The sequence below is a fragment of the Enhydra lutris genome, unplaced genomic scaffold (genome assembly GCF_002288905.1).
Source record: "Enhydra lutris kenyoni isolate GAN:26980312 unplaced genomic scaffold, ASM228890v2 scaffoldscaffold7, whole genome shotgun sequence".
In the NCBI taxonomy this organism is placed as follows: Eukaryota; Metazoa; Chordata; class Mammalia; order Carnivora; family Mustelidae; genus Enhydra; species Enhydra lutris.
In genome coordinates, this window is record NW_019154091.1 from 22924 (window position 1) to 50176 (window position 27253).

At 50.0% G+C, this 27253-nt stretch overlaps 1 protein-coding gene across 3 annotated transcripts in view; it reads left to right on the top strand.

Annotated features, from left to right (window-relative positions):
- LOC111142171 (adaptor protein, phosphotyrosine interacting with PH domain and leucine zipper 2) overlaps nt 1-27253 on the top strand; it is a 51262-nt gene that overhangs the window by 11167 nt on the left and 12842 nt on the right. For 2 of the 3 annotated variants that reach the window (XM_022495172.1, XM_022495174.1), the window contains exons 3-14: nt 8201-8260; nt 8814-8885; nt 12439-12526; nt 15987-16028; nt 16145-16203; nt 16940-17086; nt 20635-20717; nt 22873-23031; nt 24447-24635; nt 25514-25556; nt 25637-25693; nt 25783-25871. In XM_022495172.1, coding sequence (XP_022350880.1) covers nt 8201-8260; nt 8814-8885; nt 12439-12526; nt 15987-16028; nt 16145-16203; nt 16940-17086; nt 20635-20717; nt 22873-23031; nt 24447-24635; nt 25514-25556; nt 25637-25693; nt 25783-25871 — 1088 coding nt within the window. Of the gene's footprint in view, nt 1-8200; nt 8261-8813; nt 8886-12438; nt 12527-15986; nt 16029-16126; nt 16204-16939; nt 17087-20634; nt 20718-22872; nt 23032-24446; nt 24636-25513; nt 25557-25636; nt 25694-25782; nt 25872-27253 lie in introns of all 3 variants that reach the window. The other variant, XM_022495173.1, reaches the window with a different exon arrangement.

Below are 27253 nucleotides of genomic sequence, written 5' to 3' on the forward strand. Positions count from 1 at the left end.
TGTTATTAGTAAGGCTTCTGGTCAACAGTATGCTGTTAAGTTCGGGGGCAGTTCAAAATTATGTACAGATTTTTGGCTGCACGAGGCAGGGCTTGCCGCCTAACCCCTGCATTGTTTAGGGGGCCCCTGGATAGAGATCTCAAGCTACACAAGCTAATGCACCTGTGGGGAAACAAAATGGGAGGAGTGGGCTTCCAGGAGTGGGAGCTTATAATAGGGCCGGGGGAGGATTTGGAAAGCAGATAGGGTCAGAACTGCTTACTGTAATAACAGAAATAATGGTCTCCATTTACTGGGCACAGAAACATACCACACACTAAGCTCGGCATCTCCTTTGTAGAATCTCATTTAGCTTTCACAAGAAAGGAGAGGTACTACCATAGCACATGTTTGCAGATCAGTAAACTAAGACTCAGGTCATGTATTTTGCCTAATATCATAGTGACAGAACTAGAATTTGCACTCAGGTCTTTGACTCCAAGACCTTCACTCTCACCCTGAACCAGTACGCTCTACTCTTTTGACATACTGGCCTCCAGACGTGGCAGCAGAGGGGGCGCCTGGGTGGCAGAGTCAGTTAAGTTTCTGCCTCCGGCTCAGGTCATGATCCCAGGGTCCTGGGATCGAGCCCCACATTGGGCTCCCTGCTCAGCGGGAAGCCTGCTTCTCCCTCTCCCACTCCACCTACTGTGTTTCCTCTCTCGCTGTGTTTCTCCCTATCAAATAAATAAAATCTAAAAAAAAAAAAAGAAGTGGCAGCAGAGGCTGAGGAAGTAAGAGCTTTCCAAGGTTGTTCTTGTCCCTCTAGAACAATCCCCACTATTAGACAGCCAAACAGCTGCATAGCGCAACGGTTCCGCCTTTAACTGTGGGCTCACTTTCCGACGTTCCCGTTACCCACAGCCAACTGTGGTCTAGAAGCAAGTGCTCCTTCTTCCGCTGTATCTGCAGAAAGTCAGTAGTAGCCTAGAGCTGTGCCGTTCCCCTCACTTCATCTCACCACGTGGGCATCTTATGGTCTCACATCATCACAAGAAGAGGGGTGAGTACAGCACAGTGAGATATTTGAGACAGAGACCACATTCACATAGCTTTTATTATAGTTACAGTTGGCCCTTGAACAATGGAGGGGTTGGGACGCTGACCCCCGCACAGCTGAAAATCCTCATACAACTTTTAACTCCCCCAGAGCTTAACTAGTGATGGTCTACTGTTGACCAGAAGCCTTCCAGTAACATAGAGTTGATTAACACATATTTTGGGTGTTGTACATACTATATTCTGTACTCTTACCATAAAGTAAGCTGGAGAAAAGGTGTTATTAAGAAAATCACAAGGAGGAATACATTTACAGCTCTGTATGTATTTACTGAAAAAACTTGGCATGTAAGTTGACCTTCAAACCCATGTTGTTCAAGGGTCAGCTGTATTGTTGTAATTTTTCCATTTGGTTATTGTGAATCTCTCACTGTACCTAATTTATAAGTTAAATTTTATCATAGGTATGTATGTGTAGGAAAAAACAGTATATGTAGAATTCCACACTAGCTGTGATGTTGGGCATCCACTGGGGGTCTGAGAATGTGTCCCCCAGGGAAGCGGGGACCCACTGTATGTGAGGGGGGGAGCCAGTTCCTTTTTGTATCCCATAGTGACTTTCCTTGTTGAATTAGTTTTTATGCATAATTGTTTTAGTCAGTGCATTTCAGTAGCCCTGAAAACCAGCCATATTGAGGTTGATATGACAGGGACTGAGGAGAAATATGAAAGTAGCTTCAGTGAGGGAGCAGAGAGCCTGAGTGGTTTCTAGAAACTGCTTCAGAGACTGGGATTCCTGCTCTTGTTCTGCGTGCTGCAGGACCTACAGCTTTTCCTCACCATGGCTTTGGTGGCGTTCAGATTAGTATGGAAGAGGATTCTGGGCGAGGCTTACTCGCTTAGGTTCAGGGCCTAAGTGTGTGGCTTTGAACTCACAGATCTGAGTTCCAGTGCTGACTTTGGCCACTTGCTGTGTGGTGTTGGGAGGGTCACTTGTTTGCCTGAATTGCCTTGGCAGGTAACAGAGACCGTAATCATGGCCGCCTCACTGATTGTTGCGAAGGTTAATAGAGTTTACCTGTGAAGGGTGAAGATCAGTTCCTGCACGAAGGGCTCTGGGTGTTAATCATCTTCTAAGTCTTATAATAACAATAGTTAAGATAGCACATTGTACTGGGACTGTTATTTCGGTTCAGTAGAAGCTTGGTCCTCTGATCCTGACTTTGTTGACGGAGCAGTCTGTCCTTGCTCTCTTCACTTCCTCACTGGGTGTTTGATGCCTCTCCTCAGGCCACCTCAGTCTGGCCTCCCTCCTCCATTTCACAGGGGGACAGTTTAGTTCCTGAGTCATAGCCTCTCCACCTCGGGCCCTAGGCCAGCACCTGATCCTTTAATGACACGCCCCTTGAAGCGGTCTTGCTTTGGTTCCTGTGACAAGGTCCCTTCCGGTCCCCTCCTAGTTTTCTGCCCATCCTTCTAGATCTTTCTCCTTTCTTGGCACCCTGTTGCTGCCTGCCCCTTTTAAGTCTTGGTGTTCTCCAAAACCGCACTAGAATCCTCTGCTTCATATTTTGCTTCTAGGGTTCAGATCCCTTGAGCAAGTCTGGTGGTTTCAGAATCTGTTTCTAGCCCTTGTCCCTGGGTCTTTATTCAAGACATTTTCCTCTTGGTGCTGTGGGGAGTGAGTGCTCAGCTCTTACCCGATCCAGCAGTCCCCCGATCCATCCATCGTCCTGCCTTCAGGAGGTGTCTTCCCCTTTCAATGCCTCCTCCATCCAAACCTCCCTCCCTCCCTGTCTTCACATGCTTCCCTGGCTCCCTGTGCAGTTGAGTTTGAACTCCTCAGCAAGGTACGCAAGCTCTTCATGAACTATCAGCCTGATCCTCTACCCTCTTGTTTGGCTGTTCCAGAATGTGCCAGGCCCTTCTCATGTCTTGAGACTGTGCTCTGCCGTTCCTGCTGCCAGCAATCCCCGTCAACCCCTTCCCTTGACAAATCACCTTCCCGGTGTTAAGACCTCACCTCCGAGGTGTCTCTGGCACCTTTCCTTCCTTCCTCCCCTCCCTTCCCAGCCAAAGCGCGCCCGTGTGCCCGGATGCGCCGTACACTTGTCGCTCCCAGCACTTCCGGTGCAGGAGTGCGGTTTCCCTGTCCCTCTGGGCCGGGAGATGCAGAGCAGACTCTCCGCCTCCAGTGCTCGCACCAGGCCTGGCCCCTCTGAGTGTTAGAGCTGTAGGTGTTGCAGGTGTGGGGTGAAGGACCAGGCTGGGGACATCTGCAGCTGAACGCCAGCACAGCCCAGCTGTGTGCTTTGTCGTCGTTCCCGAATCCCCGCAGGTCCTCTGCGTCCTCGCTGGGGTGCCGTCTTCCCTCAGTCATCTGACCGGAGGTCGGTTTTCCTTGATTTCTCCTCCTCGCTCACGCACTGCATGCTGTTTTTGCCTCAGAAATTCGTCACAGGTCCCCACCGCCTTCTGCGCTTTCTGCGTCAGGCTCCGACTGCTCTCTCCCCTCACCCGACCTCTCCAGGTGGTCCTGCCACCCTCCTGCCCTGGCCCCTGCAGCGCGCCTCTCCACCACAGCCGCTCTTGAGCTCTCCTCTGCTCCTGTCAGGTCTTGTCACTCTCCTGCCCACGTTGCTCAGGGCTTCCCCATTGCCTCCCGGGTAACGTCCCCGTCCCCAGTGGGCACCCCTCATGGCCACCCCTCACCCAGCACCGCATCCTGCTTCCGTTCCTCGCGCCCCTCGCTACTCCTGTGCGCGGCCCAGCCTGCGGGCTCCTGGACCCCGGCTTGGTGGTAAGCACATGGTGACTGAGACTTTCCACGATGGGCTCGAGGTGACATTGCTGGGATGGAAGCAAGCGCTTGGTGACTTTGACCCCCGGGGGGTTTCCTCTGCCCCTGCTCCCAGCCTCACCGTAGCCATCCGGCGTGGATGTGCCGCCCGCAGGGGCGTTTGGGTGGTTTGGGCGACAGTGACAGTGCCGCGGGCTCTCTGTGCCGCCCCGAGATAAACAGTCCTGCTAAAACCTTGGTTTTCCTTTCGGGTTTGCTGACCACTGATGTTGCTGCCTTGGCAGGAGCCACGGAGGGGCTGTGGGATACAGGAGACGCCGTCCGCGAACACTTCATGAAGTGGTCTTTTTTTAAGGATTCTTAGGAGACACTGAATAGCGTCGTTAATAGCCAGAGCGGTTCCAGAATGTCACAGAAAATCTTACTCGTGGAACTCCATTTAGAGTCGGAATTTTAGGCCACTTCTGTTGTTGAACCACAGCTAAAAAAAAGTGCGGGATTTATGTTCCTGTCCCTGGGCCCCGCGAGACATGCCCACTGAGTGCCAGCCAGATAACAGGTTTGCCCTTTAGATTGGAAATAGCATGGTGTTAAAAACGCGGCGTGTAGATTTTAGGTGCAGCAGATCTGCATTGGGTCTTTGCCTTGCTGGATATTGGTTGTGATTTTAGAAAGTTACTACCCTTTTTTTTTTTTTTTTAAAGATTTTATTTATTTATTTGACAGAGATCACAAGTAGGCAGAGAGGCAGGCAGAGAGAGAGAGAGGAGGAAGCAGGTTCCCTGCTGAGCAGAGAGCCCGATGTGGGGCTCTATCCCAGAAACCTGGGATCACGACCTGAGCCGAAGGCAGAGGCTTTAACCCACTGAGCCACCTAGGTGCCCCAAGTTACTACCCTTTCTGAGTCTTTGTCTCCTCATCTGTAAAATGAGGATGGCGATAGTCCTCACCTGTAGGAGCATTGAAAGGATTAAATGTGATAAAATACGACAAGCACTTAACAGCTCCATCAAGTACCTAGAAAAGACTGACTGCACGTTTGCGGGTGTCTGTGTTACTGGTATTTCTTACTCTGCACCCCAGCTCCAGGGCTGCAAGCCTTGCCGCAGAGATAATCGTGTGGGCCGACCTCACAGGGTGTGGGGTAATTGGCTGATGTTGGCAAAACGTTTCATAAAACCTCTGTGTACAATAGATTAAGTGTGAGTAAGATTAGAGTTGGTCTAGTTCAAAAGATTTTTCACGGCATGTACTCCGCCCAGAAGTTCACTTCTTTTCAGGGCAGGTGACAGGTCGTTTTGGACCTGTCGTTTGTTCCCAGTGAGATCACACTGGCAGAGCAGAATTGTGCAGCCTGAAATCACACACATCTGAAAAAGGTGCAGCATTTTCACAAGGGCTTTCTGAGTGAGACCTGGCAGAGTCCAGCTGTACGCAGTAGTTGCGGGAAGCAGTGCAGCGGTGAATGTTGTGCCCCCTTCTTTGCTTTGAGCAGGGAGCCCAGGAGCGCCCCCCCTGGGAGCCAGGGTGCAGTCCTACCCAGGCAGCGCTCTGACAGGTTTTTTTCCATTCCATTGGGGACATTTGCCCCTAAGTGGTCAAGAAGAATTCAGGTAGCTGGTGCTTCTTGCTTAGTTTGAAGGTATGCATGGTAGGTATCATGCCTGTTAACCAATTGCTAAAGGATACAGATATAGGGCAGTAATATTTTAGGTTTAGCTAAGATAAAGAATGACTTAACAGAGTAGAAAACAGGGGACCTCGGTGGCTCAGTTGGTTAAGTGTCTGCCTTTGGCTTAGGTCACGATCCCGGGGTCCTAGGACTGAGCCCCACATCACGCTGCTTACTCAGCTGGAGCCTGCTTCTCCCTCTGCCTATGCCCACCCCTCCCCCGCTTGTGCTTTCTCTCTCTCAAATAAATAAATAAAATCTTTAAAAAAATAGAATATGTTCCTTGAATTTGAAATACTGTGGCTTAATGGAGAGCATCCCAAGGGTGGGTTTCTAGAGACATTTAGTGTCTAAAGCAGGATCAACAATTTACACCCTTGGGCTGGCTTCCTGTTTTTGTAAATAATGTTTAAACAAGGAAGGCACACTCATTCATTTCTGTCTTGTTATGGCTGTTTCGTGTTCCAGCAGCAGAGTGAGTAGTTGTGAGAGACAATGTCCAAAAATAATGTCTGTCCCGGCCCTTAGAGGAAAAGTTTGTCAACTTCAGGCTAAAGCATAGGCGGCCTCAGCTCTTAGCAAGACTTGGGATCCTGGAGGGTAGTGTTTAAGTGCGTAGATCTTAGAATGAAACAGACGTGGGCTCACATCCCAACCCTGCTGTGAACTAGCTGTGTGACCTTCGGCAAGTGTCTTAACCTCTCTGTGCCACAGTTACTTCATCTGTAAAATTGAGTTAGTAATCAGAACCTAACCTACAGGGTTGTCAGAACTAAATGAGGTAATGCATGGAGTACACTTGGTGTGGCATCTGTCATGGATTAAATGCTCTCCGTGTTAGCTGCTACTGTTAGGGTAAGTCTGTAGGTCTGCAAATCATAGTCCACATGGCGCTGCCCCCAGGCAAAGCCAAAGTAGCTTGAGCAAATCCACCTTAAACCCTCCGTCACTAACTCTGAGAAGAGGAGCAAGGGATTTTCTGACACAACAGGCGATCAGCCCAGTGAGTGGGCCAAGACCCTCGTGCCCGTGCACTCTGTCTGACCTTCCAAACGGCACTGCTGGAGATGATCGACAGGCACTGTTTCTTGGCAGATTGTTTCATGCGTGTCCATTCTTGGTATTTTATTGTACCTGCCCCCCCCCCCATTGTGATGTCACCTTGTGGGGTTAGGAGGTATTTTCCCCTGACCTCTGATTCCAAGTGTTGTGTTAAACCGGGAATTTCGATGAGTCCTCTGACCTTGTTTGCTCACTCACTCATCAACACATTTGTTGAGAGGCTGCCATGTGCTGGGAGCCATCGCATCCCCTCCCCCGGTGTGGGGCTAGTGCTTGTGCATCTGTTCACCTGCTTCCTCTTGGCTCTGTGGCCACCAGGTCTGGTTTGTTTTGAAAGGAGGGGCACCCTGGTAGGATGCCAAAGCCGGGAACTTTTATTATATGTGCTTGTTTTATTCTGGGGAAAAAGGGAGATAGCCATGTTTCAGGGCCAATTAGTGCCTATTCCTTGGGGCCAGTGAAGGAAGTCGGGGAACAGGTTGGCTGGTTGTCAGCAAAGAGGGCTGAAAAAAGTAGGATTAGGACTCCGATGGGTCTTGCAAAGGAAAACCAAGGTAAAGAAAACAAGCCCCTGCAGAGTTCGGGCCTTGCCCCTAAAGGAACAGCAAGCCTAGAATTAGAAAGTAAGCGAAGGCCAAGGCCAGCCAGTGCCCTCCCCTCCTCTCCAGTCAGACCCTGTGGCTCTCTCCTCTGCTAGGAGTGAGTCCTGAATCTGAAGAGAAGCTTTCAGTGAGCTTTAGAGATGGAAAACACGTGTTCTAGACGGAGGGCATCGACTGTGGGAGGCTAATGGTGGAAAACTGCCCCACAGTCAGAGATTAGAGGGATAAATCGGAGAAGAGGAAGATGAACAATATGGGCCAGTGAAAAGTGGCACAAAATGGGCCTCCCAGGACAGGGCAGCTGTGCTTCTGTGTTCCTATCCAGCAGGACTGACCTAGCCCTCTTGGGTTTGCTGGATCTGATCAGGTCCCAGTGCTGCTGAAATTCCCACTGCACTTAGAATCCAGGCCAGATGTGGACCCTGGAGTTTGTGTGCCCTCTGCCCGCACAGCCAGCCTCGTCTCGCCTGCACACCTGCACCCCTGCTCCAGCTACACTCTGCTCTGTCGCCGTTCAGACAGCCTGTGCTGCTTTCCACATGCGAGTCCCTCCTTCTGGAAAGCTGGTTCTCATGGCTAAGTCCTCGTCTGTCTTCAGGGGTCCGCTTAGAACCTCTTCCTTAGAGACCATCTGCGTGCTCCTACTAGAGCCCTAACATGTCTGCGATTTCCTTTGCAGTTCTCTTCATACTTGTAACCATTTTTTGATGTCTGCTTCCCCAGTAAATCTTGTGAGAACAGGGACAGCGTCTTTCTTGGATGTTGGGCACAGCGTAATTGCTCACTACATTTTTGTACTGACTGACCAGAAGGAGCAGTAATTTGTAAATTGGGGGGTGGGTGCGGGGAAACAAGCTTTACCCCTTTTAATTTGTTTTGCTCTTGTTTTTCCAAATAATTTCTGAACAAACTATTATTTCACAGACACACACATACATTTTTTTAGGGGATTCTCTGAGGTGACGTTTCTCTGGTGCCTGTGTGTGTGTTGGACACATCTTACCTGCTTTTCTCCTCTCCCTGCAGAATGAGATGTGCCTGGCCACCCACCAGCTCTCGAAGCAGCTGCTGGCATATGAGAAACAGGTAACTGGGGATTCACCTGGCACGTGAAGCTGTGCTCGGGGCCCTCGTGAGTTGACGGTCTTGTAAGGAATTCTCCAAGGGCATCCTTGAGAGGCTTTGATTTCCTTCTTTCTTTTTGCTTGTGGTCCACTCCTGTTTTTTCTCTTGTCTTGCCTTTTCCTTTCCCCTGATAAATTCTAATTGGTGATTATCCCAAAGTCTTTATGGTATATTCTAATTAGCCTACAGAAGTCACCCACTGCCTTGAGGGTTCGTGATCTGCGGAATCAAATTCCAGGAAATAACCCAGTTCCAGGAACTAAACTCAAAGATGACGTTATGTCCAGACAGAAGAAGGGTGATGGCCAACAAAGGGATAGTCAGGGAGGGGCGACTGAGAGCATTGCAGGGCAGGACGAGGCTAGCGCACTCATTTTCTGCAGCCAGACACTGTGACACCCTGTGCGCTTGGGAGCAGAGTGGGGACTGGTGTGGAGGGCGGTGGGACGTGGGTGGGGTGGTAGCGCTGACTCCCCAAGCCTTAACACCGGGGTCTTTTATTCTCTGGTCTTAGAATTTTGCTCTTGGCAAAGGCGATGAAGAAGTAATTTCTACACTCCACTATTTTGCCAAAGTGGTAGATGAGGTAAGATCACAACATGGCAAAATTTGATTTTATTCCTTCTTGAACTTTATTTCATCTTTGTGTTGGCCCACTTTCCATTTTAGATATCTCCTTAAATATCTCAGAGTATATCTCAACTTGCTGCTCTTCCAAGGCTCACTTCATAAGACAGGTTGTATGCGATTATGTTTGTTCCTGGTGTGAGGAGAAAGGCTTTGTTATACGTGAACAATGGACCAAGAGAGATTTCTGAGAATTCAATTTCCTAAGAAGGGTGTACTGGTTTCTCTAACTGCTTGTAATAAATTACAAGTAGGTGGCTTAAAACAGTAGACATTTATTTTCTCCCAGTTCTGGAGGCCAGAAGTATGAAATCAAGTTGTTGGCAAGGCCAGGCTCCCTCCAGAGGCCCGAGGGGGAATCTTTTGTGGCCTCTTCCGGCTTCTGTTGCCCCTGACTGTCCCATGGCATGTGGCTGCATCCCTCCAGTCTCCACCTTGCCATGGCCTCCTCCCAACCCCACTTCACTCCTTCCCTCTGTGTCTTCTCTTCGTATAAGGACACTTGTCATTGAATTAAGGCCTACGTGGATAACTGAGGATGGTCTCATTTGGAGGTCCGTCATCACATCTGTGAAGATCTTGTTTCTAAAGATTCACATGTTCTGCTTGGACTTTTCTTTGGGGGAGGATGAGGGTGGGCAGGGTTCACCCCACCACAGAGGGTTTCATGCAACCGTTGTTGTAGCTGTACTGCATAATACATTGGGAACATTTGCGAAAAACGGGTAATTGTTAGAAGTACATAAATCCCAGTTGTGATAAACACTGCAGCTCAGATGCTCCTGGTGCTGAGCAGAACCCTCTGCAGAACTGGGTCAGTACGAAATCGTATTTCATCTTTCAAGGAGCTCGTAGTTCTCACAGCAGAAAATGATGATAAAGCAGCAAAAGAATATGCAGGTGCCGTTTCACTGTCCAGGTGCTGGTGTAGAAGAGATACCGTCTTAAGTTTATAGAATGTGAAACTAACATTGCAGGGTCATTCAGTCAACAAGTCAACCCAACAAGCTGATACTCGTTCAGCAAACACGCATTGACCACCTGTACTGTTGTAGGCACTGGGGATATAACAGATATAAAAGGTTGTAAAGGGAGATATAACAGGATATAAAAGAACTGTCGTCCAGTTCTTTTTCAGCTTCATACTTTCTCCACGACTCTGACTCTTTTCACAGTGTATGTTTAAAATGGATACATGTCTTTTCCAGAAGAGGAGGAGCATGAATGGAAAAAAGTAACTAGAGAGGAGTAATAAGTAATTTTTTTGGAAGTGAGGAGACAAATGTTTCCTAATTAGCCATGAATAAGGAGCCCAGGGGGAGAAGCAGCGGACTACACCCTCTGAAGTCAGGTCTTTTCTTGACCAGAGCCAGTTGCTAAGGAAATGTGGTTAGTTGTCAGACACCCAGAACTGATATTTCCAGTTTAAGATACTTACTTATAACCCTCCTTTCATGGGCAGGAATGATGATGCTTTTGGTGGGGAGTGAATCATTCCCAAAGGCTGGACGGCTGGGAATGTGATGTTACAGGTGGTATGACGGCGTCCCAGAAGCTTGGCCCTGTCGGAGCTTCTCAAACAAGCCTCTTGGTGTGGAGACCTATGTGCATGAAAGCTGTTAGCTCAGGTGGGAGGCTTCTGAGTAGATTTTCAGGTTGTTTTCTCTACCAGGGCCTGTATCAGGTTGGAAAATTTTCAAGACAAGTAACTTGACTCAGAAAAAAAAAACAACTAAAAGTAGAGATTTTGTGTGGCTTATATTTTTAATGGAATCCCTAGGAACCAGACACTCCATGTTGTATGCATATAGAAATTTCTGTCCTTGTTGATGTCCCCAAAGGCAGGGTTCCTAGATCACTTCTGCTGAGTGCACCCGAAATAGGAATTCACCATCATTATGGATATGCCAACGAGTGTGCGTCAGGCCCTCTACTCTGAGTGTTTTCTATTCAGGTTACTGTTTTGTTGTCATAGTAACCATGCAGGGAAGGTGGTATTCTCCTTATTTTCAGGATGACGATATTGAAGTGCCAAGAGGTAATCTCTTTCCACTCTCTTGAGCTAAGGCACAGTGTTTAGAAGTGATTGTCCCATACTTCTCAAAACCCCAGGGCAAAAAGTTGGTGCCAAACCCCTTAATCCTTAAGAAATAAGGAAGACAATGAGTAGATAGGATATTTACCATTCCAAAAGTGAATGATGCCTGGAAAGCCACCTAATCACCCTGATTTTTGGTGTCTTCATCTGTAAGTGGCAGCAGCGAGAAAGCCCACCTAACTGGGCTGTTGTAGAGATTAAATGAGATAATGTGTATCAGGGCATTGAACACACAGCCAGACACATAGTAGGTACACTGGTTGACTTTCATTCACTTAACTGTTAGTAAAAAAAAAAACAGCACATTTCTCACTGAAGTTATTCAGGAAAAGTAGTTAACACATTCTGTCTTGGTGGCATTTGTTGGCATGTCTGTCCTCCTGTGTTCTCAGCAGAACAAAGCTGCCGTGCTTTGTCTTGATGATTGAAGGATAGGACATTAACTGCTTGGCCTCCAGCTCCCCTGCCTGGCAAATGATTGTCTGTAAGCTTTTCAGAGCAGTTCTGGAAGTACAGCCCTGAAGGACCAGATCTGTTGGTGGGCGAGCTGTGGGTACAGAGGGGCGTCGTGTGTGACTGCTGTCGTCGCTGAAAGAAGCTTGGCCAGATGCACACTGCCAAAAAGACTGCTGGGTGTCTTCCCTTTGTTCCCCAAGCAGGAATCCCAAAACATCTTTAGTAATATGTTTTCGTTGCTGATGTCTGGACTACCAGACATTTGAAGTTTGGGCAACTTCGTGAGCATAAGACTCTCTATCCAACACGGTATAAGGGGAAAAACCTGGAGTTCGGATTCCAGTAGCCCAGGATGAAAATCCCAACCGTTCTGCCTCTTTGCTGTCTGGATGTGGAGAGTTGTTTGTCCACCTGGTACATGGGTACAGTCAGTAAGACCGGACTCCCAGAGTGGATGAGAACCAAGGCATACAAAGCATGTAACTCTCCAGAGTAACTCCCAGGCCTGCAGCTGCTGTGGTTTTAGGGTTAGTAGGCTCCCAGAGGGCCCGTCTTGCAAGTGTGACCTCAGCCCTTCTGAGAGGGAGCGCGCGCACGGTGGCTGGTAACGTGTGACCTGAGGTGAATGCTCCCAGCGAGCTATGCTCACTGCAAGGACATGAACGTGTTCTCCTCCAGTTGGTGTGGCTCAGCCTGGTTTGCACCGTACACAGACTGTAGCCGTGGGCTCAGAGACTGCTTTAGCAAACCTAACTGAGGCCAGCTCAGAACCTTGCATTTAGTTTTGAGTACCTCTGGGCCTGTATCATTTGTAGCTTCATGAAATGTTGTTTATTTGCCGAGGAAATGTAGCAGAACTCTTGAAACACACAGAATTGTCCAGTGTGATCCTGTGTGGAAAGCAGTGTCCTTTATAGTGGGTTTAATTTTTTTCAATAAGATTTCTCTCTTTTTTCAGCTTAATGTTCTCCATACAGAGTTGGCTAAACAGTTGGCAGACACAATGATTCTACCTATTATACAATTTCGAGAAAAGGATCTCACAGGTAAAGTTACTGAGTTCGGTGCCAGTTACCTGCAAAACATCAATTCATTTCATAATTGTTCTGACTGCATTAATTTCTTTAAATATGTGCCTCATTGAGAAATGCCTTTCTTTTTCAAGCACTTCAGTTTAGCTACCTTTCACTGAATCTCCACTATGTTCTTGGCTCCCCTAAAGGAAGGTTACAGGCTAATGAGAAAACTAACTTGGAAACAATCATAACATTATGTGATGAGGGCAGCCGGAGAGAGAGGTACAAGGAATAAAAACAGCACTCGGAAAGGTGTGATTACCCTTTTGAAGTTAGAATGCCAGAGAGGGCTTCCTGGAGAAGGTGATCTCTGTGCTGGGTTTTGAAAGATGAGTAAGTGTTTACCAAGGAGACAAAGATGGCAAGGTTTGTATTACTGGTTTGGAGCATTTATAGGAGTCATGCTGTTTTGGGGGGAGCCATGAATGCTTTGGAATGTAACGTGGGTGGCTTAGAGAGGGACAGAGGGGCAGGGACCATGCTTTACCTGTGCTAGACCCTGAGCCGCAGCCATGAACAAGGCAGACAAGCTCCCTCTTCTCCTGGAGCTCACATTTTAGTGGGTCGGTAGATCTGGGACTGGTTCAGAGAGCCTGGTTGCCCTTCTAGACTATTTTTGGTTCTTCAATGAAAAAGCAAAACAAAACTTTAGAGTAATTTTCTATCTCTTGGAAATCAAGGTAGTCAAAACATGAATAAAAAAAGAACCAAAAATCTTGAAAAAAAGTAGTTGATAATACAAAAGGGAACCCAAACTTTCTAGTCTTTTTGTTCTTTATGTCACTGAAAATATTCACTGCTTAGAGATGGAAGAATTGTATTTTCTAGAGCACCGATATAAAAATTGCTGGCCAAAGAAATCTAAACCAAGTACTCAGAGATCTGTTCAGTATAGTGCTGCCTCTTCGGGGGTGGCTGGATGGCTGAGTTGGTTAAGCGTCTGTCTTCGACTCAGGTCATGATCCTGGGGTCCTGGGATCGACCCCCGCATCAGAATCCCTGCTCACTGGGAATTCAGCTTCTCCCTCTGTCTTCTTCCCCCACCTGCCTCGTGCTCGCTCTCCTGCTCTCTTGCTCTGAACTGAAGTCATATTCATATATATATATATATATATATATATATATATATATATATATTTATTCACCTTAAATGAAGTCATATATACACACATATATATTTTCACCTTAAATGAAATCATATATATATATACATATATATATACACACACACACATATATATATATCCATATATATATACTCACCTTAAAATGTAAAATTTAGGGGCGCCTGGGTGGCTCAGTTGGTTAAGCAGCTGCCTTCGGCTCGGGTCATGATCCCAGCGTCCTGGGATTGAGTCCCACATCGGGCTCCTTGCTCGGCAGGGAGCCTGCTTCTCCCTCTGCCTCTGTCTGCCAGTGCTCACTCTCTCTCTCTCTCTCTCTCTCTCTCTCTCTGACAAATAAATAAAATATAAAAAAAAATGTAAAATTTATTCAGGCAGGAAAGACACAGCACATCTTAAAGATGGTCTTCTCCCCACACCCACCCATATGGAGATTCCCTGTGATCACGTCACCTGAGGCTCTAGGGAGCAGGGGTAGACCTGAACATTTGCCAGGGGCGGTGTGACAGCACTGAAACCTGACAAAGAACAATAAATGATAGGTCAGCTTGTGTGAGGAGAAACCTTGCTTGAGCAGGAGTTTTAGTGGTTTTGTGTGTTGCTCGTCTGTAATAGCATGCAAATCCCAAAGCTGCATGTAGTCCCGTGCTGATTATCCAGTGCGAACTGAGAGTCTTAGTGCATTTTTTCATAAAGATTTTCTCTAAATAAAATCATAGAAATGTGTGGGGATATTGTTTTAAGAACAAACTCCAAGTCTTTTAGACAGAAAATAATCACCCCCCCTCCCCGCACCCCGACCTACGTTGTCAGATTTGTGTCTTTCAGCTTTGTGGTGGGAGGAAGCCCGGGCCTGAGGGTCCCGGCAGTGGTAATGACCAGGCCTTGTCGGTCCTGTAGGACTCAAGTGTGGATTAGTAGTATTTGCCTAGGATGGCGATTTTTTTTTTAAAGAGAATAAAACTATGTGGTAATAGTAAAAAGAGAAGCCTCTTCGGTATCTTTGGAAACAGTGAATCACAGTAACCTTCTCTGACGACACCAGCATGCAAGTGTGAAGCGTTTGGCCCAGGTCATGCTTGAGTCAGCTCGAGAACCAGCTTAGAATCTGGCCTCCCCTCCACGTGATGGTTTTTACCTGATGTTTCGCCTCCTTTTCCATTTATGCACCGATCCAAGTACCTATCTAAATGAAGAGAACACAAACCGATTAAGGAAGCTATTTGACCCGAGAAGGGAAAACCCCTGAGAGTGCTCCAGTAGGAAGTGAAAGGGAGAGGGGAAGAAAGGGAAATGCAGAAAGCAGCCCGATACCAGAAAGCGTAAGAATAACATGAAGAGAGATTGGAAAGCTGGAGGCAGTTTTGAGGCAAACAGAAAAAGGCATGAAAGGTATGAAAATGCTTTCCTTTGTTTGATGAAGCAAAACTGATTGTGGCAGAGTTGTAGAAAGTATCGCTTTCTTCTAGATGTCTCTGTGTTTTTGTTTTTTTTTAACCTTGGACAGCCATCACCCTCACTGACCTCGTCGTTTTTTATTTCTCAGTCTTGGACTTTGTTATATGTCCTCACGCGTGAGGCGCGTGGCACCCACAGGAGGATATAGTGGTGTGTGTTGGCTTGTCGCAGGTACCCTGTGCTAGATGGCTTCAGACTTTGTCATTAAAACAAATACCCTGGGCGCCTGGGTGGCTCAGTTGGTTAAGCGGCTGCCGTCGGCTCAGGTCGTGATCCCGGGAGTCCCTCAGCGGGGAGCCTGCTTCTCCTTCCACCTCTGCCCTTCCCCCCCTGCTTGTGCACTTGCTCTCGCAAATGAGCACCCCCATATTCCTTTGTTAGTGGTGGCTTTGCCAGACGTTAAAAATGGCTAGCCAAAGGGCCTTTCTAGGTTCTAAGTATGGTCCAGATATTGTTAGGAAAGAGGTATTAGAACACTCTTTTTGGGGGGCAGGAGAGTCCGAGCTTAGCTGTATACTCCAGGTCTCCCTGAAGAGCACCTGTCCACCACACACTCCAGCCCACTTCCCCCAGGGACCCTCTGCTTCATGGACCCCCCCAAATGCTGTCAACAAGGAGTGGGTGGTCAGGGTCAGTCAGGGTCCCAAGTTTGGGATGCAGCTGAAGCCACAAACTCCAGTCACACCAGGAGGCCAGAGCTATGTGAGGGCAGAGGCTCGGAGGAGGGGCTCACAGAGCCGTCCTCCTTCCACACGTGGACTTTTATTTCTTGGGGAAGCATAGAGCTCTGGTTTGGCATATTTTACTTTCCTTTGCTCTAAGATTTTTTTTTTTTCTCTCTTGTTCAGAGGTTAGCACTTTAAAGGATCTTTTTGGACTCGCCAGTAATGGTAGGCATCCTCTCTGTTCTTGGCGCGTGGGTTTAGTATGTGTGTGGGTGGAGATGCTGAATGAATGTTCTTGCCTTTCAACCCATCTGGGTGCTAAAATGCCTCTTTATTTTTAGAGCATGACCTCTCAATGGCAAAATATAGCAGGCTTCCTAAAAAAAAGGAGAATGAGAAGGTAAGAATACCTACCTGACATGGTGTTTTCCGCCTCACTTACTTAAGCTCCTTTTCTACGTTCCTGCTGTGAATTCATGGCATTGAGGGTACCTTGATGAATTCTTTTTCTTCTTTGATATACGTAGATTTTTAATTATTCTGAATCTCATAAGTAGACTTCTACCTCCCTATTCTGGCTTTTCAACGTGGTTTATTAGACAGCAACTTGGAACCATTGTATAATTACATTTGCACAGTGATTTCAGATTACCTCGGTACCTTGTGCTTGTCTGCCGCATACGTATTCAGGTCACTTGAATTTCTTGCCCTGGGTGTTGGCTCTGCTTCTCTAATTCGTGCTTTTTTGCTGCTGTAGATGATATTGCCCATTTGAATGCATCTAAATTCCTACTTCTGTTGCATGATTTCCTTGAGCTAAATTACTTCTTGGAATACAGTCTTAGGAGTGAACTAAAATGTTTGTGGCTCTCAGTGCAGGCCCCTGAGTTGTTCTCCTAAAGGCTCGGGGAGTACTTGGCTTTACCCTGGGGCAGCCTCATAAGCACGGAGATGCTAATACTTCGGTATTTTTAATTGGGAGTTTTTAAAACATAAAGGGGAACCTTATCTGAGTTTTATTGTATTGGTCACAGAAATGGGTCTCATGAGTAAACACACACCGTTGAAGCTTCATGCTCTTACAGAACGGCCACGTCCTTCAGACAGCCTGACGTTTGCCTTCGCCTCTCACCCAGGTGAAGACGGATGTCGTGAAAGAGGTGGCGGCCGCGCGACGGAAACAGCACCTCTCTTCCCTCCAGTACTACTGCGCCCTCAATGCGCTGCAGGACAGGAAGCGCGTGGCCATGATGGAGCCCATGATAGGCTTTGCCCACGGACAGGTAGGCCATGCCCGTCCCCTGAGGGCTGAGCCCTGAGCCAGCTGGGGAGAACAGCTCAGTGTGCCTGCTGAGCTAGCGTTTAGGAGAAACTGAAGCATGTTTCAGAGAAAGAAACACGAACGCACCACCTCCCTGGAACTTTCCTTAGGTTCAGCACGTGGAAAGCTTCCAGGGGGGACGGATTGTTAGGCTGGACGTGCAGGCAGTGACGGCCTCCGTCCCAAGCCTCCCAAGGGGCCGGAGGGGGTGCTGGCATGGCCCTTTGTCTCTGAGCCAAGTGAGAGTCAGGCCTGGTCTAATGTTCTGAGAAGGAGAACTGCTCAGATTGGTAGAGCTGGGCCTACAGCTTAAGACCCACACACGGTCCCCTGCTGCTCTCTGTGGCGAGGCTCACCCTCAGCTGGGCTGTTCTCACTGCTGAGGTCATGGCCGGCACCTTGGCATCTGGGCCATGGCAAAATACTGCTGGCGCTCGCTGAAGTCTCTCCGGGATGTATGTAGCTTTTTCCGCCATTAGTGGTCTCTTGAACACTCGTCTGTCCGGATTCTCCAGTGGCAGGGCGGGGCCCTGGCTGGGCAGCACCAGCCTGGCAGGGACAGGAGTGAGTGTCCATTCATGGTGAATGGCACCACCCCTCCCCTCCATCCCTGTCTTGCTGGAGCCCATTTAACATGGACTCTAGCACCGCACCCCAGCATGCAGGAAACACATCCGGGAATCTTCTTTCAGTTGACAGCCTAGGAATAGAAGGGGATGTCAGGAAGCAGAATTTTGAGAAGAAAACAGCAACTTTTTAAAACACCACATGTGTGAGCATCTATTCTTTTTAAATACATGTTAAAAAAATACGTGTATTTCAGAAAACAGCATCAGTATCCTTCAGTTTGGGAAAGGGGAGCAAGGGAGGATCTTTAGGCATTCAAGCTCAGAGATCCGTCTTTTTATGTGGTTGTGACGTTGAAAGGCGAGGTTACTCAAGATGGCTTCTGTCTTCAGGGGTGATATTTAAGCAGAGTGCTATAATCTGTCTGTGTCATCTGGGTAAAGCTGGGTTGAACCCAGAGCTGGCCCTGTCCAGCCCTGGGCTCCGTTCCACGGCAGACCCCTGCAGCGTCCACCTTCTCGCGGTGGGTGCTGGTGCCGCCTCTCTCCTTAGTTCTCGCACCTCTGCCCAGCGGAGGGCCTGGCCGTGCTGGAGAGCGCCGGTGCTGCCTTTGCTCTCTCATTAATGCCTCCTGTCCTGTCTGTCCTCCCTGGATTGACAGTGGTGGCCTGTGGAGCACGAGTCCTGGCCTCTTAAGAGCTGGGGCTCAGCTAAGTGAATGCAGCCCCCTCACTGTACCCCTCAGGGGGGCTAGCAAACCGTCCCCCCCCCGCCTCCCCCTCACCCCCAGCCTGGGGACACAGAGCAGAACATGCCGCAGTCATGATGGGTGGCTGCAGCAGCAGCCTTGAGGACTGAGGACAGCATGTTTCCCTTTCATGTGCAAAGTACCCAAATTTCAAGACCAAGACCAGGTAGTCCCTCCCGCTGCAGACTTCACATCCTGCAGAAAACTATAGCTCCTTTGCTTAGACCGGTTGTTGTCTAACCCATAAATCTTTTGGATGATCCCAAAGCATTTGCTCTCCTCCCACGTCATCAGCTGTTTTAAATCCACGTTGACTAAGCGTCCACCTTTTTGGCTGATGGCCGTCAGACCACTGTACTTCCTGCGGCTCCGAAGGCCTGAGAATCTGGGTCTCTGGATAATGCGGCACTGAGCCAGGCTTCACGGCACCACCCGCTTCAGTGCGGGCTGTTTGACTTCATTTCTGCCTCCCCTGGCCCTTGTTGAACAGATTTGCACTGAGATCACAATTCAGTCATCATGCCTGAAACAGGTTTTGCAGACTGTGTACAGGTTTACAAGATCCCAGAAATCAAGTCCAGGATAGTGGTCGCAGGGTAGATCTGATGGAAGCTGGCTAGAGAAGCCAGGATCTCATCCCTCCCACCCTTCCATCCCTTCAGACCAGACTGCTTGAGGGATTGCAGGAGCAACCCCCACTCCCCTGCCACGTAAAGAATAACAGAGGAGCTAAGCCATGGAATTTGGAGTATCAATTCCAGGGAGTTCAGGGAGAGGAAGAGGGGAAGGCCACTGGGGGGCTGTGTCCTCAGAACTGCAGGAGGCCCCGGAGCAGACTTTGATGTTGCAGGTTTCATAGATTCAGAACGGCATTTGCTGTTTTCATCTCCGCATGATTAAAAGATCACGGGGCCAGAGCAGCGCCCCACATGATTACCTTACATTAGGATAATCGTGATCATCCTGTTCTTATCCTGTGAAAACTAAGGGCGTGGGGGTGCCTCCTTCCCCAGGATGTGAGCATGTGAAGCCTGCCAGCCTCACGAGGGTGCGTGGTCGAGTTCCCTACCCACCGCACAGGGCAGGGGCTGCTTCCAGATCAGACTCCTGAGCCAGCCCAGAATGTGAGAGAAGTCCCATGTCCAAAGCTAAGCATTTTCTCCCTTTTCTCGTTACTCAGGCTTGCAACTCTTACCTTTCTGTGATCAGGCACGTAAGATGGAACAGATCACCCCCAGTATTCGGATTTTTTAAAGCCTTGGCCATGGGAAGAAATGGAGACTTGAGCTTTGGGGTGGGATGGTGATAGATCTCAGTAATCCGCAGAAGCAGGCCCCTCCCTGTGCCCTGCCTGTCAGGGTTTGTGAGGCAACCCAGCCTTTCAGGAAAGTGAATACCCTGGAACCACAGGAAGTAAGGACTTCCTTTCTGTTTGTTCCCCAAAAGCCAGCAATTGAAGTTTTATTTTCAAAGGAGACGGAGCCCTCCTCGGGCCACCCTCCGCTGAGCGCAGAGAGCCCGCATCCCAGAACACTGGGGGCCGGAAGGGAGCTCACCCGGCCGAGGAGCTGTTCAGGCCCAGGGCTGTGCTGCCTCCTTCACACCCACAGTCCCCTCTGGGTTGACGTCAGGGTTGGAAGGGCAGCATCCCAGCCGCATCCTCTGTCCAGCCCGTGTTTCAAGCCGCACATGACTCGCTGACTGGGGTCATGGCAGACTCCGGGGTCTGCTCCTCTGAGCACCTCCCGCCGCGCTCCACCCAGTGCTCGTCTGGTTCTGGCCGTGCACGTCAGCTGTCACATGCTGATGGAAGCCCCTGGGGATGCCAAGATGTAGACCTGCTCCTTGCCCCCCTAGAAGCTTTCTGTCCAAAATTCACAGAATTCACAGTGAAGAGCTGACGATGAGACCATCAGAAATAATTGTCAATAGGAGCTACCGACGCACGTCATCTAGTATGTGCCAGGCAGTGAACTCACATTATCCCTGATGTCCCCCTGCCTGTCCGTAAGAGCTCCCAGTGTCCCCAGTCTGCAGTGCACTGGGTCGGGAGGAACTCCGTGGGCGTGGGAGTCCAGCCAGGGACTCGGCAGGCCAGCCAGGGTCCCCCCCCAACGCTGTCAGTCCCATGCTGGATGCGCTCACTGATCACCTTTCCTAGGTGACCTTCAGAACATCACCATTCTGTCTTTCAGATTAACTTCTTTAAGAAGGGAGCAGAGATGTTTTCCCAAAATATGAACAGCTTTTTATCCTCAGTTGCGGACATGGTCCAGAGGTAAGGCTGCACTCCACTCTGGGTCCAGGGGCCTCTGCCTTTCCTGCCGAATCCATCCCTCTGGCAGGTGGGAGGGACGGAGCCCCGCCACCATGGGGACTCCGGGCAGTGGGCCCCTTCTTAGCTGCCGGTATTCGGGAATACTGAGGTTGGAAAGTAATGCCTTCTGCGTACCGCCCCCCCAACTGTGTGGGGAGCCCAGAGCTGTGCCCACCATGTGAACAGATTATATAGCTTAAAGAAAAGATGAAGCGTCTGTGAGGGGACTTTCCCGTCAAATTCCAGTGCCCGTGCTGAGGGAGGTCTTCCCTGTGTCACAGTGGCCTCCACAGCCCGTGGGCCCGGCGTAGGCTGGCTGTGGATTTAGACGTGGCCTCGTTTCCCCTTTGGAACCAAGGGGCTCACAGCCAGAAGTGCTGTGACTCTTTAGGAAACTGGTCATCACGGCCATTTATGACCGATCATGGGGCTTTATGCCTTTTTGGAATTAATTTAACAAATCGCACTTCAGCCTCGCAAATGCTTATATTTTTTAAGATTTTATTTATTTATTTGACAGAGAGAGATCACAAGTAGGCAGAGAGGCAGGCAGAGAGAGAGAGGGGAGGAAGCAGGCTCCCCGCTGAGCAGAGAGCCCAATGTGGGGCTCCATCCCAGGACCCTGGGATCATGACCTGAGCTGAAGGCAGAGGCTTTAATCCACTGAGCCACCCAGGCGCCCCTCAAATGCTTATTTTTTTAAAAATACACCATCCTCAAAAAAAAAAATACACCATCCTCTCTTCAGGCTGTCCTGCCAGGCTTGCCTCCATTGCCAGCGTGCACGACAGCGAGCCCCAAGGAGGCTTGCTTCATTCACACCGCAGATCTGGTTGCGGGAGTACTCCGTGATTTCTGGAGCATGGGCGAGGGAGAGAGCAGCTGAGAAGCAGATAGACTAAATGGAAGTAGGAGTGTGGGATTTTATTTCGTGTGGAAAAACAGAGGAAGGTTGCTCCTTTTCTTGAGGAAGTTGTATTTCAAGATACCTTTAAAATAAAATTTGTTTTAGAGCAAGTGAGCAAGTGCAGGGAGGGGCAGAGGGAGGCAGAGAGTAACTTTAGCAGACTCCGCACAGAGCCCGATGCGGGGCTGGATCTCAGGACTCGACCCTGGGATCATGACCTGAACTGAAAGGAAGAGTCAAATGCTTAACCGGCTGAGCCGCCCAGGCTCATTGGCAGGGCTGACATAAAAGGAAAAGCATTGCCTTTGTCTTTGTCATTGCACTTAGGAAAATGACCAGGAGGGGGACACTGGGTGGCTCAGTGGGTTAAAGCCTCTGCCTTCGGCTCAGGTCATGATCCTAGGGTCCTGGGATTGAGCCCCACATCGGGCTCTCTGCTCAGCGGGGAGCCTGCTTCCTCCTCTCTCCCTCTCTGCCTGCCTCTCTACCTACTTGTGATCTCTGTCTGTCAAATAAATAAATAAAATCTTAAAAAAAAAAAAGAAAAAAAAGAAAAATCCAGGAGGTGGGACCAATCTCCAGTGGCCCTTTTTCACCTTAGGGGAGCCTGGGGAGTAGAAAGGGGGGTAGGAGTGACTGCTGTTTCCTTCCCTCCCTCCCACCTTCCTTCTCTTCCAGCTCTTTCGTAGGCAGCCTGCATGGCAGCCCTGAGGATGGGCTCATCAAAGCTTTTCTCCTAAAGTTTGCATCAGCATGGGGCGCCTTGGTGGCTCAGTCAGTTAAGACTCCGATTCTTGGTTTTGGCTTGGGTGGTGATTTCGGGGTGATGGGGTTGAGCCCCATGTCAGGCTCCGCCCTCCTTGTGTGCGCAGTCTCTTTCTCTCCCCCTCCTTCCCTCTCTAAAATGGATGAATGAGTCTTTTAAAAGAAAATTGCATCAACAGTTCTAAGCCTGGATACCACTTTGTCGCAGAGAAATTGTTTCGCTGGGTTCAGGCGTCGTCCGGTGGTATTTATTCCTCATGTTCTGTTCTAAAACAGCGGCCATATAGGACCACTTCTAGCAGAGCAGACTCGAGTCCCACCATGTCCAGCTTCCGGGGCAGGAAGCCCCATGGGGCAGGAAGGCCTGGCACAGTTCCGCCGTGGGCTGCTCCGCCGTGCTGGGTCTGCGTGAGAAGCAGCTGACCTGACGCCTTCTGTCTTAAGCATTCAGGTGGAACTAGAAGCCGAAGCGGAGAAGATGCGCGCGTCCCAGCAGGAGCTGCTCTCTGTTGATGAGTCTGTTTACGCCCCAGACTTTGACGTGGCCGCGCCACAGATCAATAGAAACCTCATCCAGAAGGCTGGTTACCTTAATCTCAGAAGGTGAGAATGTCACTGCGTGCCTCTCTTTCTGAAGTCTGTTTTCCCTCAGGTGGCTAGACAGCGTTGTCGGGAGAGTGGGTGGTGCTGGGTGGTGCTGGGGTGGTGGCCGCCATGCCGCCCTTCCCACCTCAGGGCCCTGGTCACCGAGAGGTGGGCTTGAACCAGTCTCAGAAGAACCCAGTGCGTCGACTCCGAGCGCTGGGCCGTCCCTGTCCCTGGTCGAGGGGACTATATGCAGATAGCCTGTTCTTAACCATCATCATCCTGGACTGTAGGGAGTTTCTGTCCCATCCCGCCCTTGGCCCCGGCCCCTGACAGGTGAGAGCCATGTGCTCAAGCCTGCCACTGAGGCCGGAGTCCGAGGGCCAGCCAGCCTCAGTGTCCTCCAGGTTCTCACACACAGAATCACGCTGTAACACTCGGGGCCATTTGGCTTGAAGGGAGGAGGCTCAGGCTTCCTTGTGTCCAGGAGCAGACTGAGGCCGTTCGGTGTGGTGAGGACCCTGACTTGGTTCAGTCACCCCCGCCTCAGCTGGGCCTCAGTCACGTCATGTGCAAAATGGAGCCGATCATCACACCTACTGAATAAAGTTGTTACAAGGACCGAATGAGGCCATTTCCAGTAGGTCGGAAGCACTCGGATGCTAGCTATTACCAGTTTTTGGAAATAACTAATTATTGAGGCAGGATGCCTCGTGCCTTGCACAAAGCTGCTTCTTGATAAACACTGATCAGGTAAATGTCCCAGATATTTCTCAAATGGAGGATCTACAGAGAGGAACGGCCAGCCGTTTTCTTACCAAGGTGGAGCTCCTCAAAGCTCTTCCAGCTCGTTGAGATCACAAGTTAAATATCTGTCAGTCTGTGTGGCTAGAAAACCCTACAGGGTTGGTGGTGTTTGCCAGTTACTGGATACTTCTCTTGGAAGCAGCGCACAAAACATCCAGTAAGAGCAAAACTCAGTGTGGTAAACGCCCCCAGGATTCCAGGTGCCGGGAGCCGAGGGGATCCTGGTGACTCTCGCTGGACTCAGCAGTTCAGGTCCATGTCTTAGAGGAAGGAGCATCTAGGTTTTCAGTTCCTAACGGGGATGGACTCATTCTGTTTCCAGATCCTGCAAGAAGCCAGTGTCACTGCCGTTGGGCGGGTGGGGGCGGTGACTGCCGCCTGCACACAGGGCTGGCCCCGGGCTGCATCTCCTGTGTGAGCAGAGCCCCTAACTTCCGGGTCACCCAGGCTGCATTGTGCCTCGTCTGCCCCTCTGCATTTGGATTCTTTCCAAAGCAGTTTTGCTCTGATGTAAAGAAATATTATCTCTAGAATGTCACCAGTACTCAGGGAGAGGCAGCCAGACTTTGAGGTGCTGCGCGGGCTTCCTCGTACTGGCGGGTGTTCTAAAACCACAGTTCTTCCAGTAAAACAGGGCTGGTCACCACCACCTGGGAGCGGCTTTACTTCTTCACGCAAGGCGGGAACCTCATGTGTCAGCCGAGGGGCGCTGTGGCCGGAGGCCTGATCCAGGACCTGGACAACTGCTCGGTGATGGCCGTGGACTGTGAAGACCGCCGCTACTGCTTCCAGATCACCACGCCCAACGGGAAATCGTAGGCTGGGCGGGGGTCTAGTGACTCTGCCCCTGCCAGGGGCCTCCTTGGGGAGAGGGGGTGCGTGGGAGGAGGGCCCCCAGACCTGCCTGCGTGGAGCTCTCTGCTCCAGCCAAAACCCGAGATGGCTGGTGCACTCAGCCCCCATACTGGCCCGCAGACCCCCATGTACTACAGGGGCCCAGAAGAGGTCACTTGGGGTCATCCGCAGGGACCGCCTGCCCTTCAGTTGTGGCTGCTCTGCTTCCATTTGCTTCCATGTGGGGCTCTGAGCTGAGCTCCTGTGTTGACAGGAGTGTGTCCGGCCAAGTCAGTACAGTGCAGACCGTCTGTTTGGTTGGCAGAGCTGTTTCAGACCTTGTCCTCCCTCCTGGGTGACAGGAGTGGCCTGGGATCCCGGTCCCGGTTACCTAACTCCTTGGTCTTCTCTGTAAAACAGGATAAGAGCCATGCTCCCCCCTCCCACCGCCGTGGGGTCCCGGGATAGGGTGGAGCCCTCCCCAGAGGAAGAGCAGTGGTATTTGTGTCCAGTTCCCCTCTCCCTTCCATGGATTTGGGGGCGGGGGGGGGGGGGTCTGCCAACGCCTCTGGGCCAGACTCCTGGTGGCCCCAGTCACCTGAGAAGCCAACAGGATGTCCAGGCTTGTGAACCGCCAGCCTCGAACTAGTAGATCCGAGCCCGGCTGCTCACTTCCCTCAGGAAGTATCTGTCCAGGATCACACAGCAAATGAGCAGGGAGCCTAAACCCCATTTTCTTCTCTTCCTGTCATCCTGCCTTCCCGGCCCTTCCCTTTGGGACCCAGCTGAGTTCAGCGTATGTGGACTAAGCCTCAGCCAGAGGCCTGGGAGTCACTGACATAGATGTGCTTTATTGCAGGGGAATCATCCTCCAGGCAGAAAGCAGAAAGGAGAATGAGGAGGTATGGTTTGTTCTTCCACTTCTGTCCTAGTCTAGCGGTGACCGGGGTCCAGCAGATTTTGTAATGTCCTCTCTCCACAGTGGATATGTGCCATAAACAACATCTCCAGACAGATCTACCTGACCGACAACCCAGAGGTAACTCGCGCTGCCTTCCCCGGCCCTCGCTCAGTCTGAAGGGTGAGCGCCCCTCCCGGGACTGAGCCTGTCCTCCCGCGCATTTGTAGGCAGTCGCCATCAAGTTGAATCAGACGGCTCTCCAAGCAGTGACTCCCATTACAAGTTTCGGAAAAAAGCAAGAAAGCCCGTGTCCCAGGTAATTAGAGGACAGTGGGAAAGCGGCTTGCGTATACTTATGAGTTAGGAATTGGATAGCAGTTATTTCTCTTCACGTACCACCTAGGGGTGGAGCTCAGGCTACCGGGAGAGGTGGGGTGTTTGCGCACGGTGACACCACCTGTGAGGGGAAGAACCGGGAGCCACGGCCGCGGGACCCTGGGTGACCCTGCCACCATCCTTCCCCTGGACTGTGCAGCCACAGCCCGAGCAAACAGGACTTGCATCGAGGGTCTGCTGGTCAGGGCTTCTTGCATTTTTCTGTCAGCATCAACAAAGTTCTGGAACCAAAAGGAAACTTAAATAAGGAACAAAATTAGCTTTTCTGCATCTGTTTTACTGCCCAGGCCTTACCTGTACGTATACAGATACTTTCGCATGTATTTTGTTAAATTTTTATTTTCACATATATTTTTCATGTTTTTACATTTCTTATAATTGTTCCTTTTAGTAAGTCTACACACTCTTCCGTGATTTATTTTTATTAGCTGTTGAATATTTTGGTGGCCTCCCTTTCCTCTGCACTATCATGTACAGTGAACACTTTCATGCACCTAGCTTCGCTCTTGTTTTGAATACAGCCTTAAGGTTTATTCCAAGAATCTCACCTTTTGTCTTAATGGGAGTTTCCAATTGGTTAACTAATAGAGAACTGCATTATTGGTCACACCAAAGGTGGGTTACGATTATGACTGTATGTGGTGTCCGTTTTTCTGTGGCATGGTAGAAAGAACCCATTAAATAAATGTTTCACAGATATCTCCTGAGTCCAGACAGATGTCATCAGAAAGCTAAGAGTTCAGTTCCCGGGGCCTTGGGCCTGTGTGGCAGGTTGCCAGGGTGCATACGCGGAGACCTTGGTGTGCGGGAAGGAGCAGAAGAAAAGGCCAGAAAGTGGCCATGAGTCTGATGTCAGTGGATTGGGGACCCTGCTTAGGCTCTGGGCCATAGAGCAGAACTGCAGACTGAGGCGAGTGGCGTGTCGCAGCCAGTGTGGACAGGCTGTCCTGCGGCTCTCTGCACATAGGGCATATTGGATCTGGGGCGTGGTGGGGCAAAGGACAGGGCGGGGACGCCCGATAGGCTGCTGCTGGAGTATCTTAAGACAGAACAGGAGAAGCTAAGCAGAGGTAGTAAAAATGGGCAAGGGGCAACAGGTGACACTTGAATGCTGGGTTTCATAGTTGACACAGACAGCATGTTCGTGAAGGGCAGCTCTAATGAGGGCGCTCTGATGGAAGTGGAAATACTGATCGGGCCAGAGGGCTAGGCCATGAGCCTCATCGTGGGTGAACATGCTGGCCTCCTCTCTGTAAAGCCGTGAGCTGCACAGCGAGCTGGGTACGCTGGAGAACGCTGGCC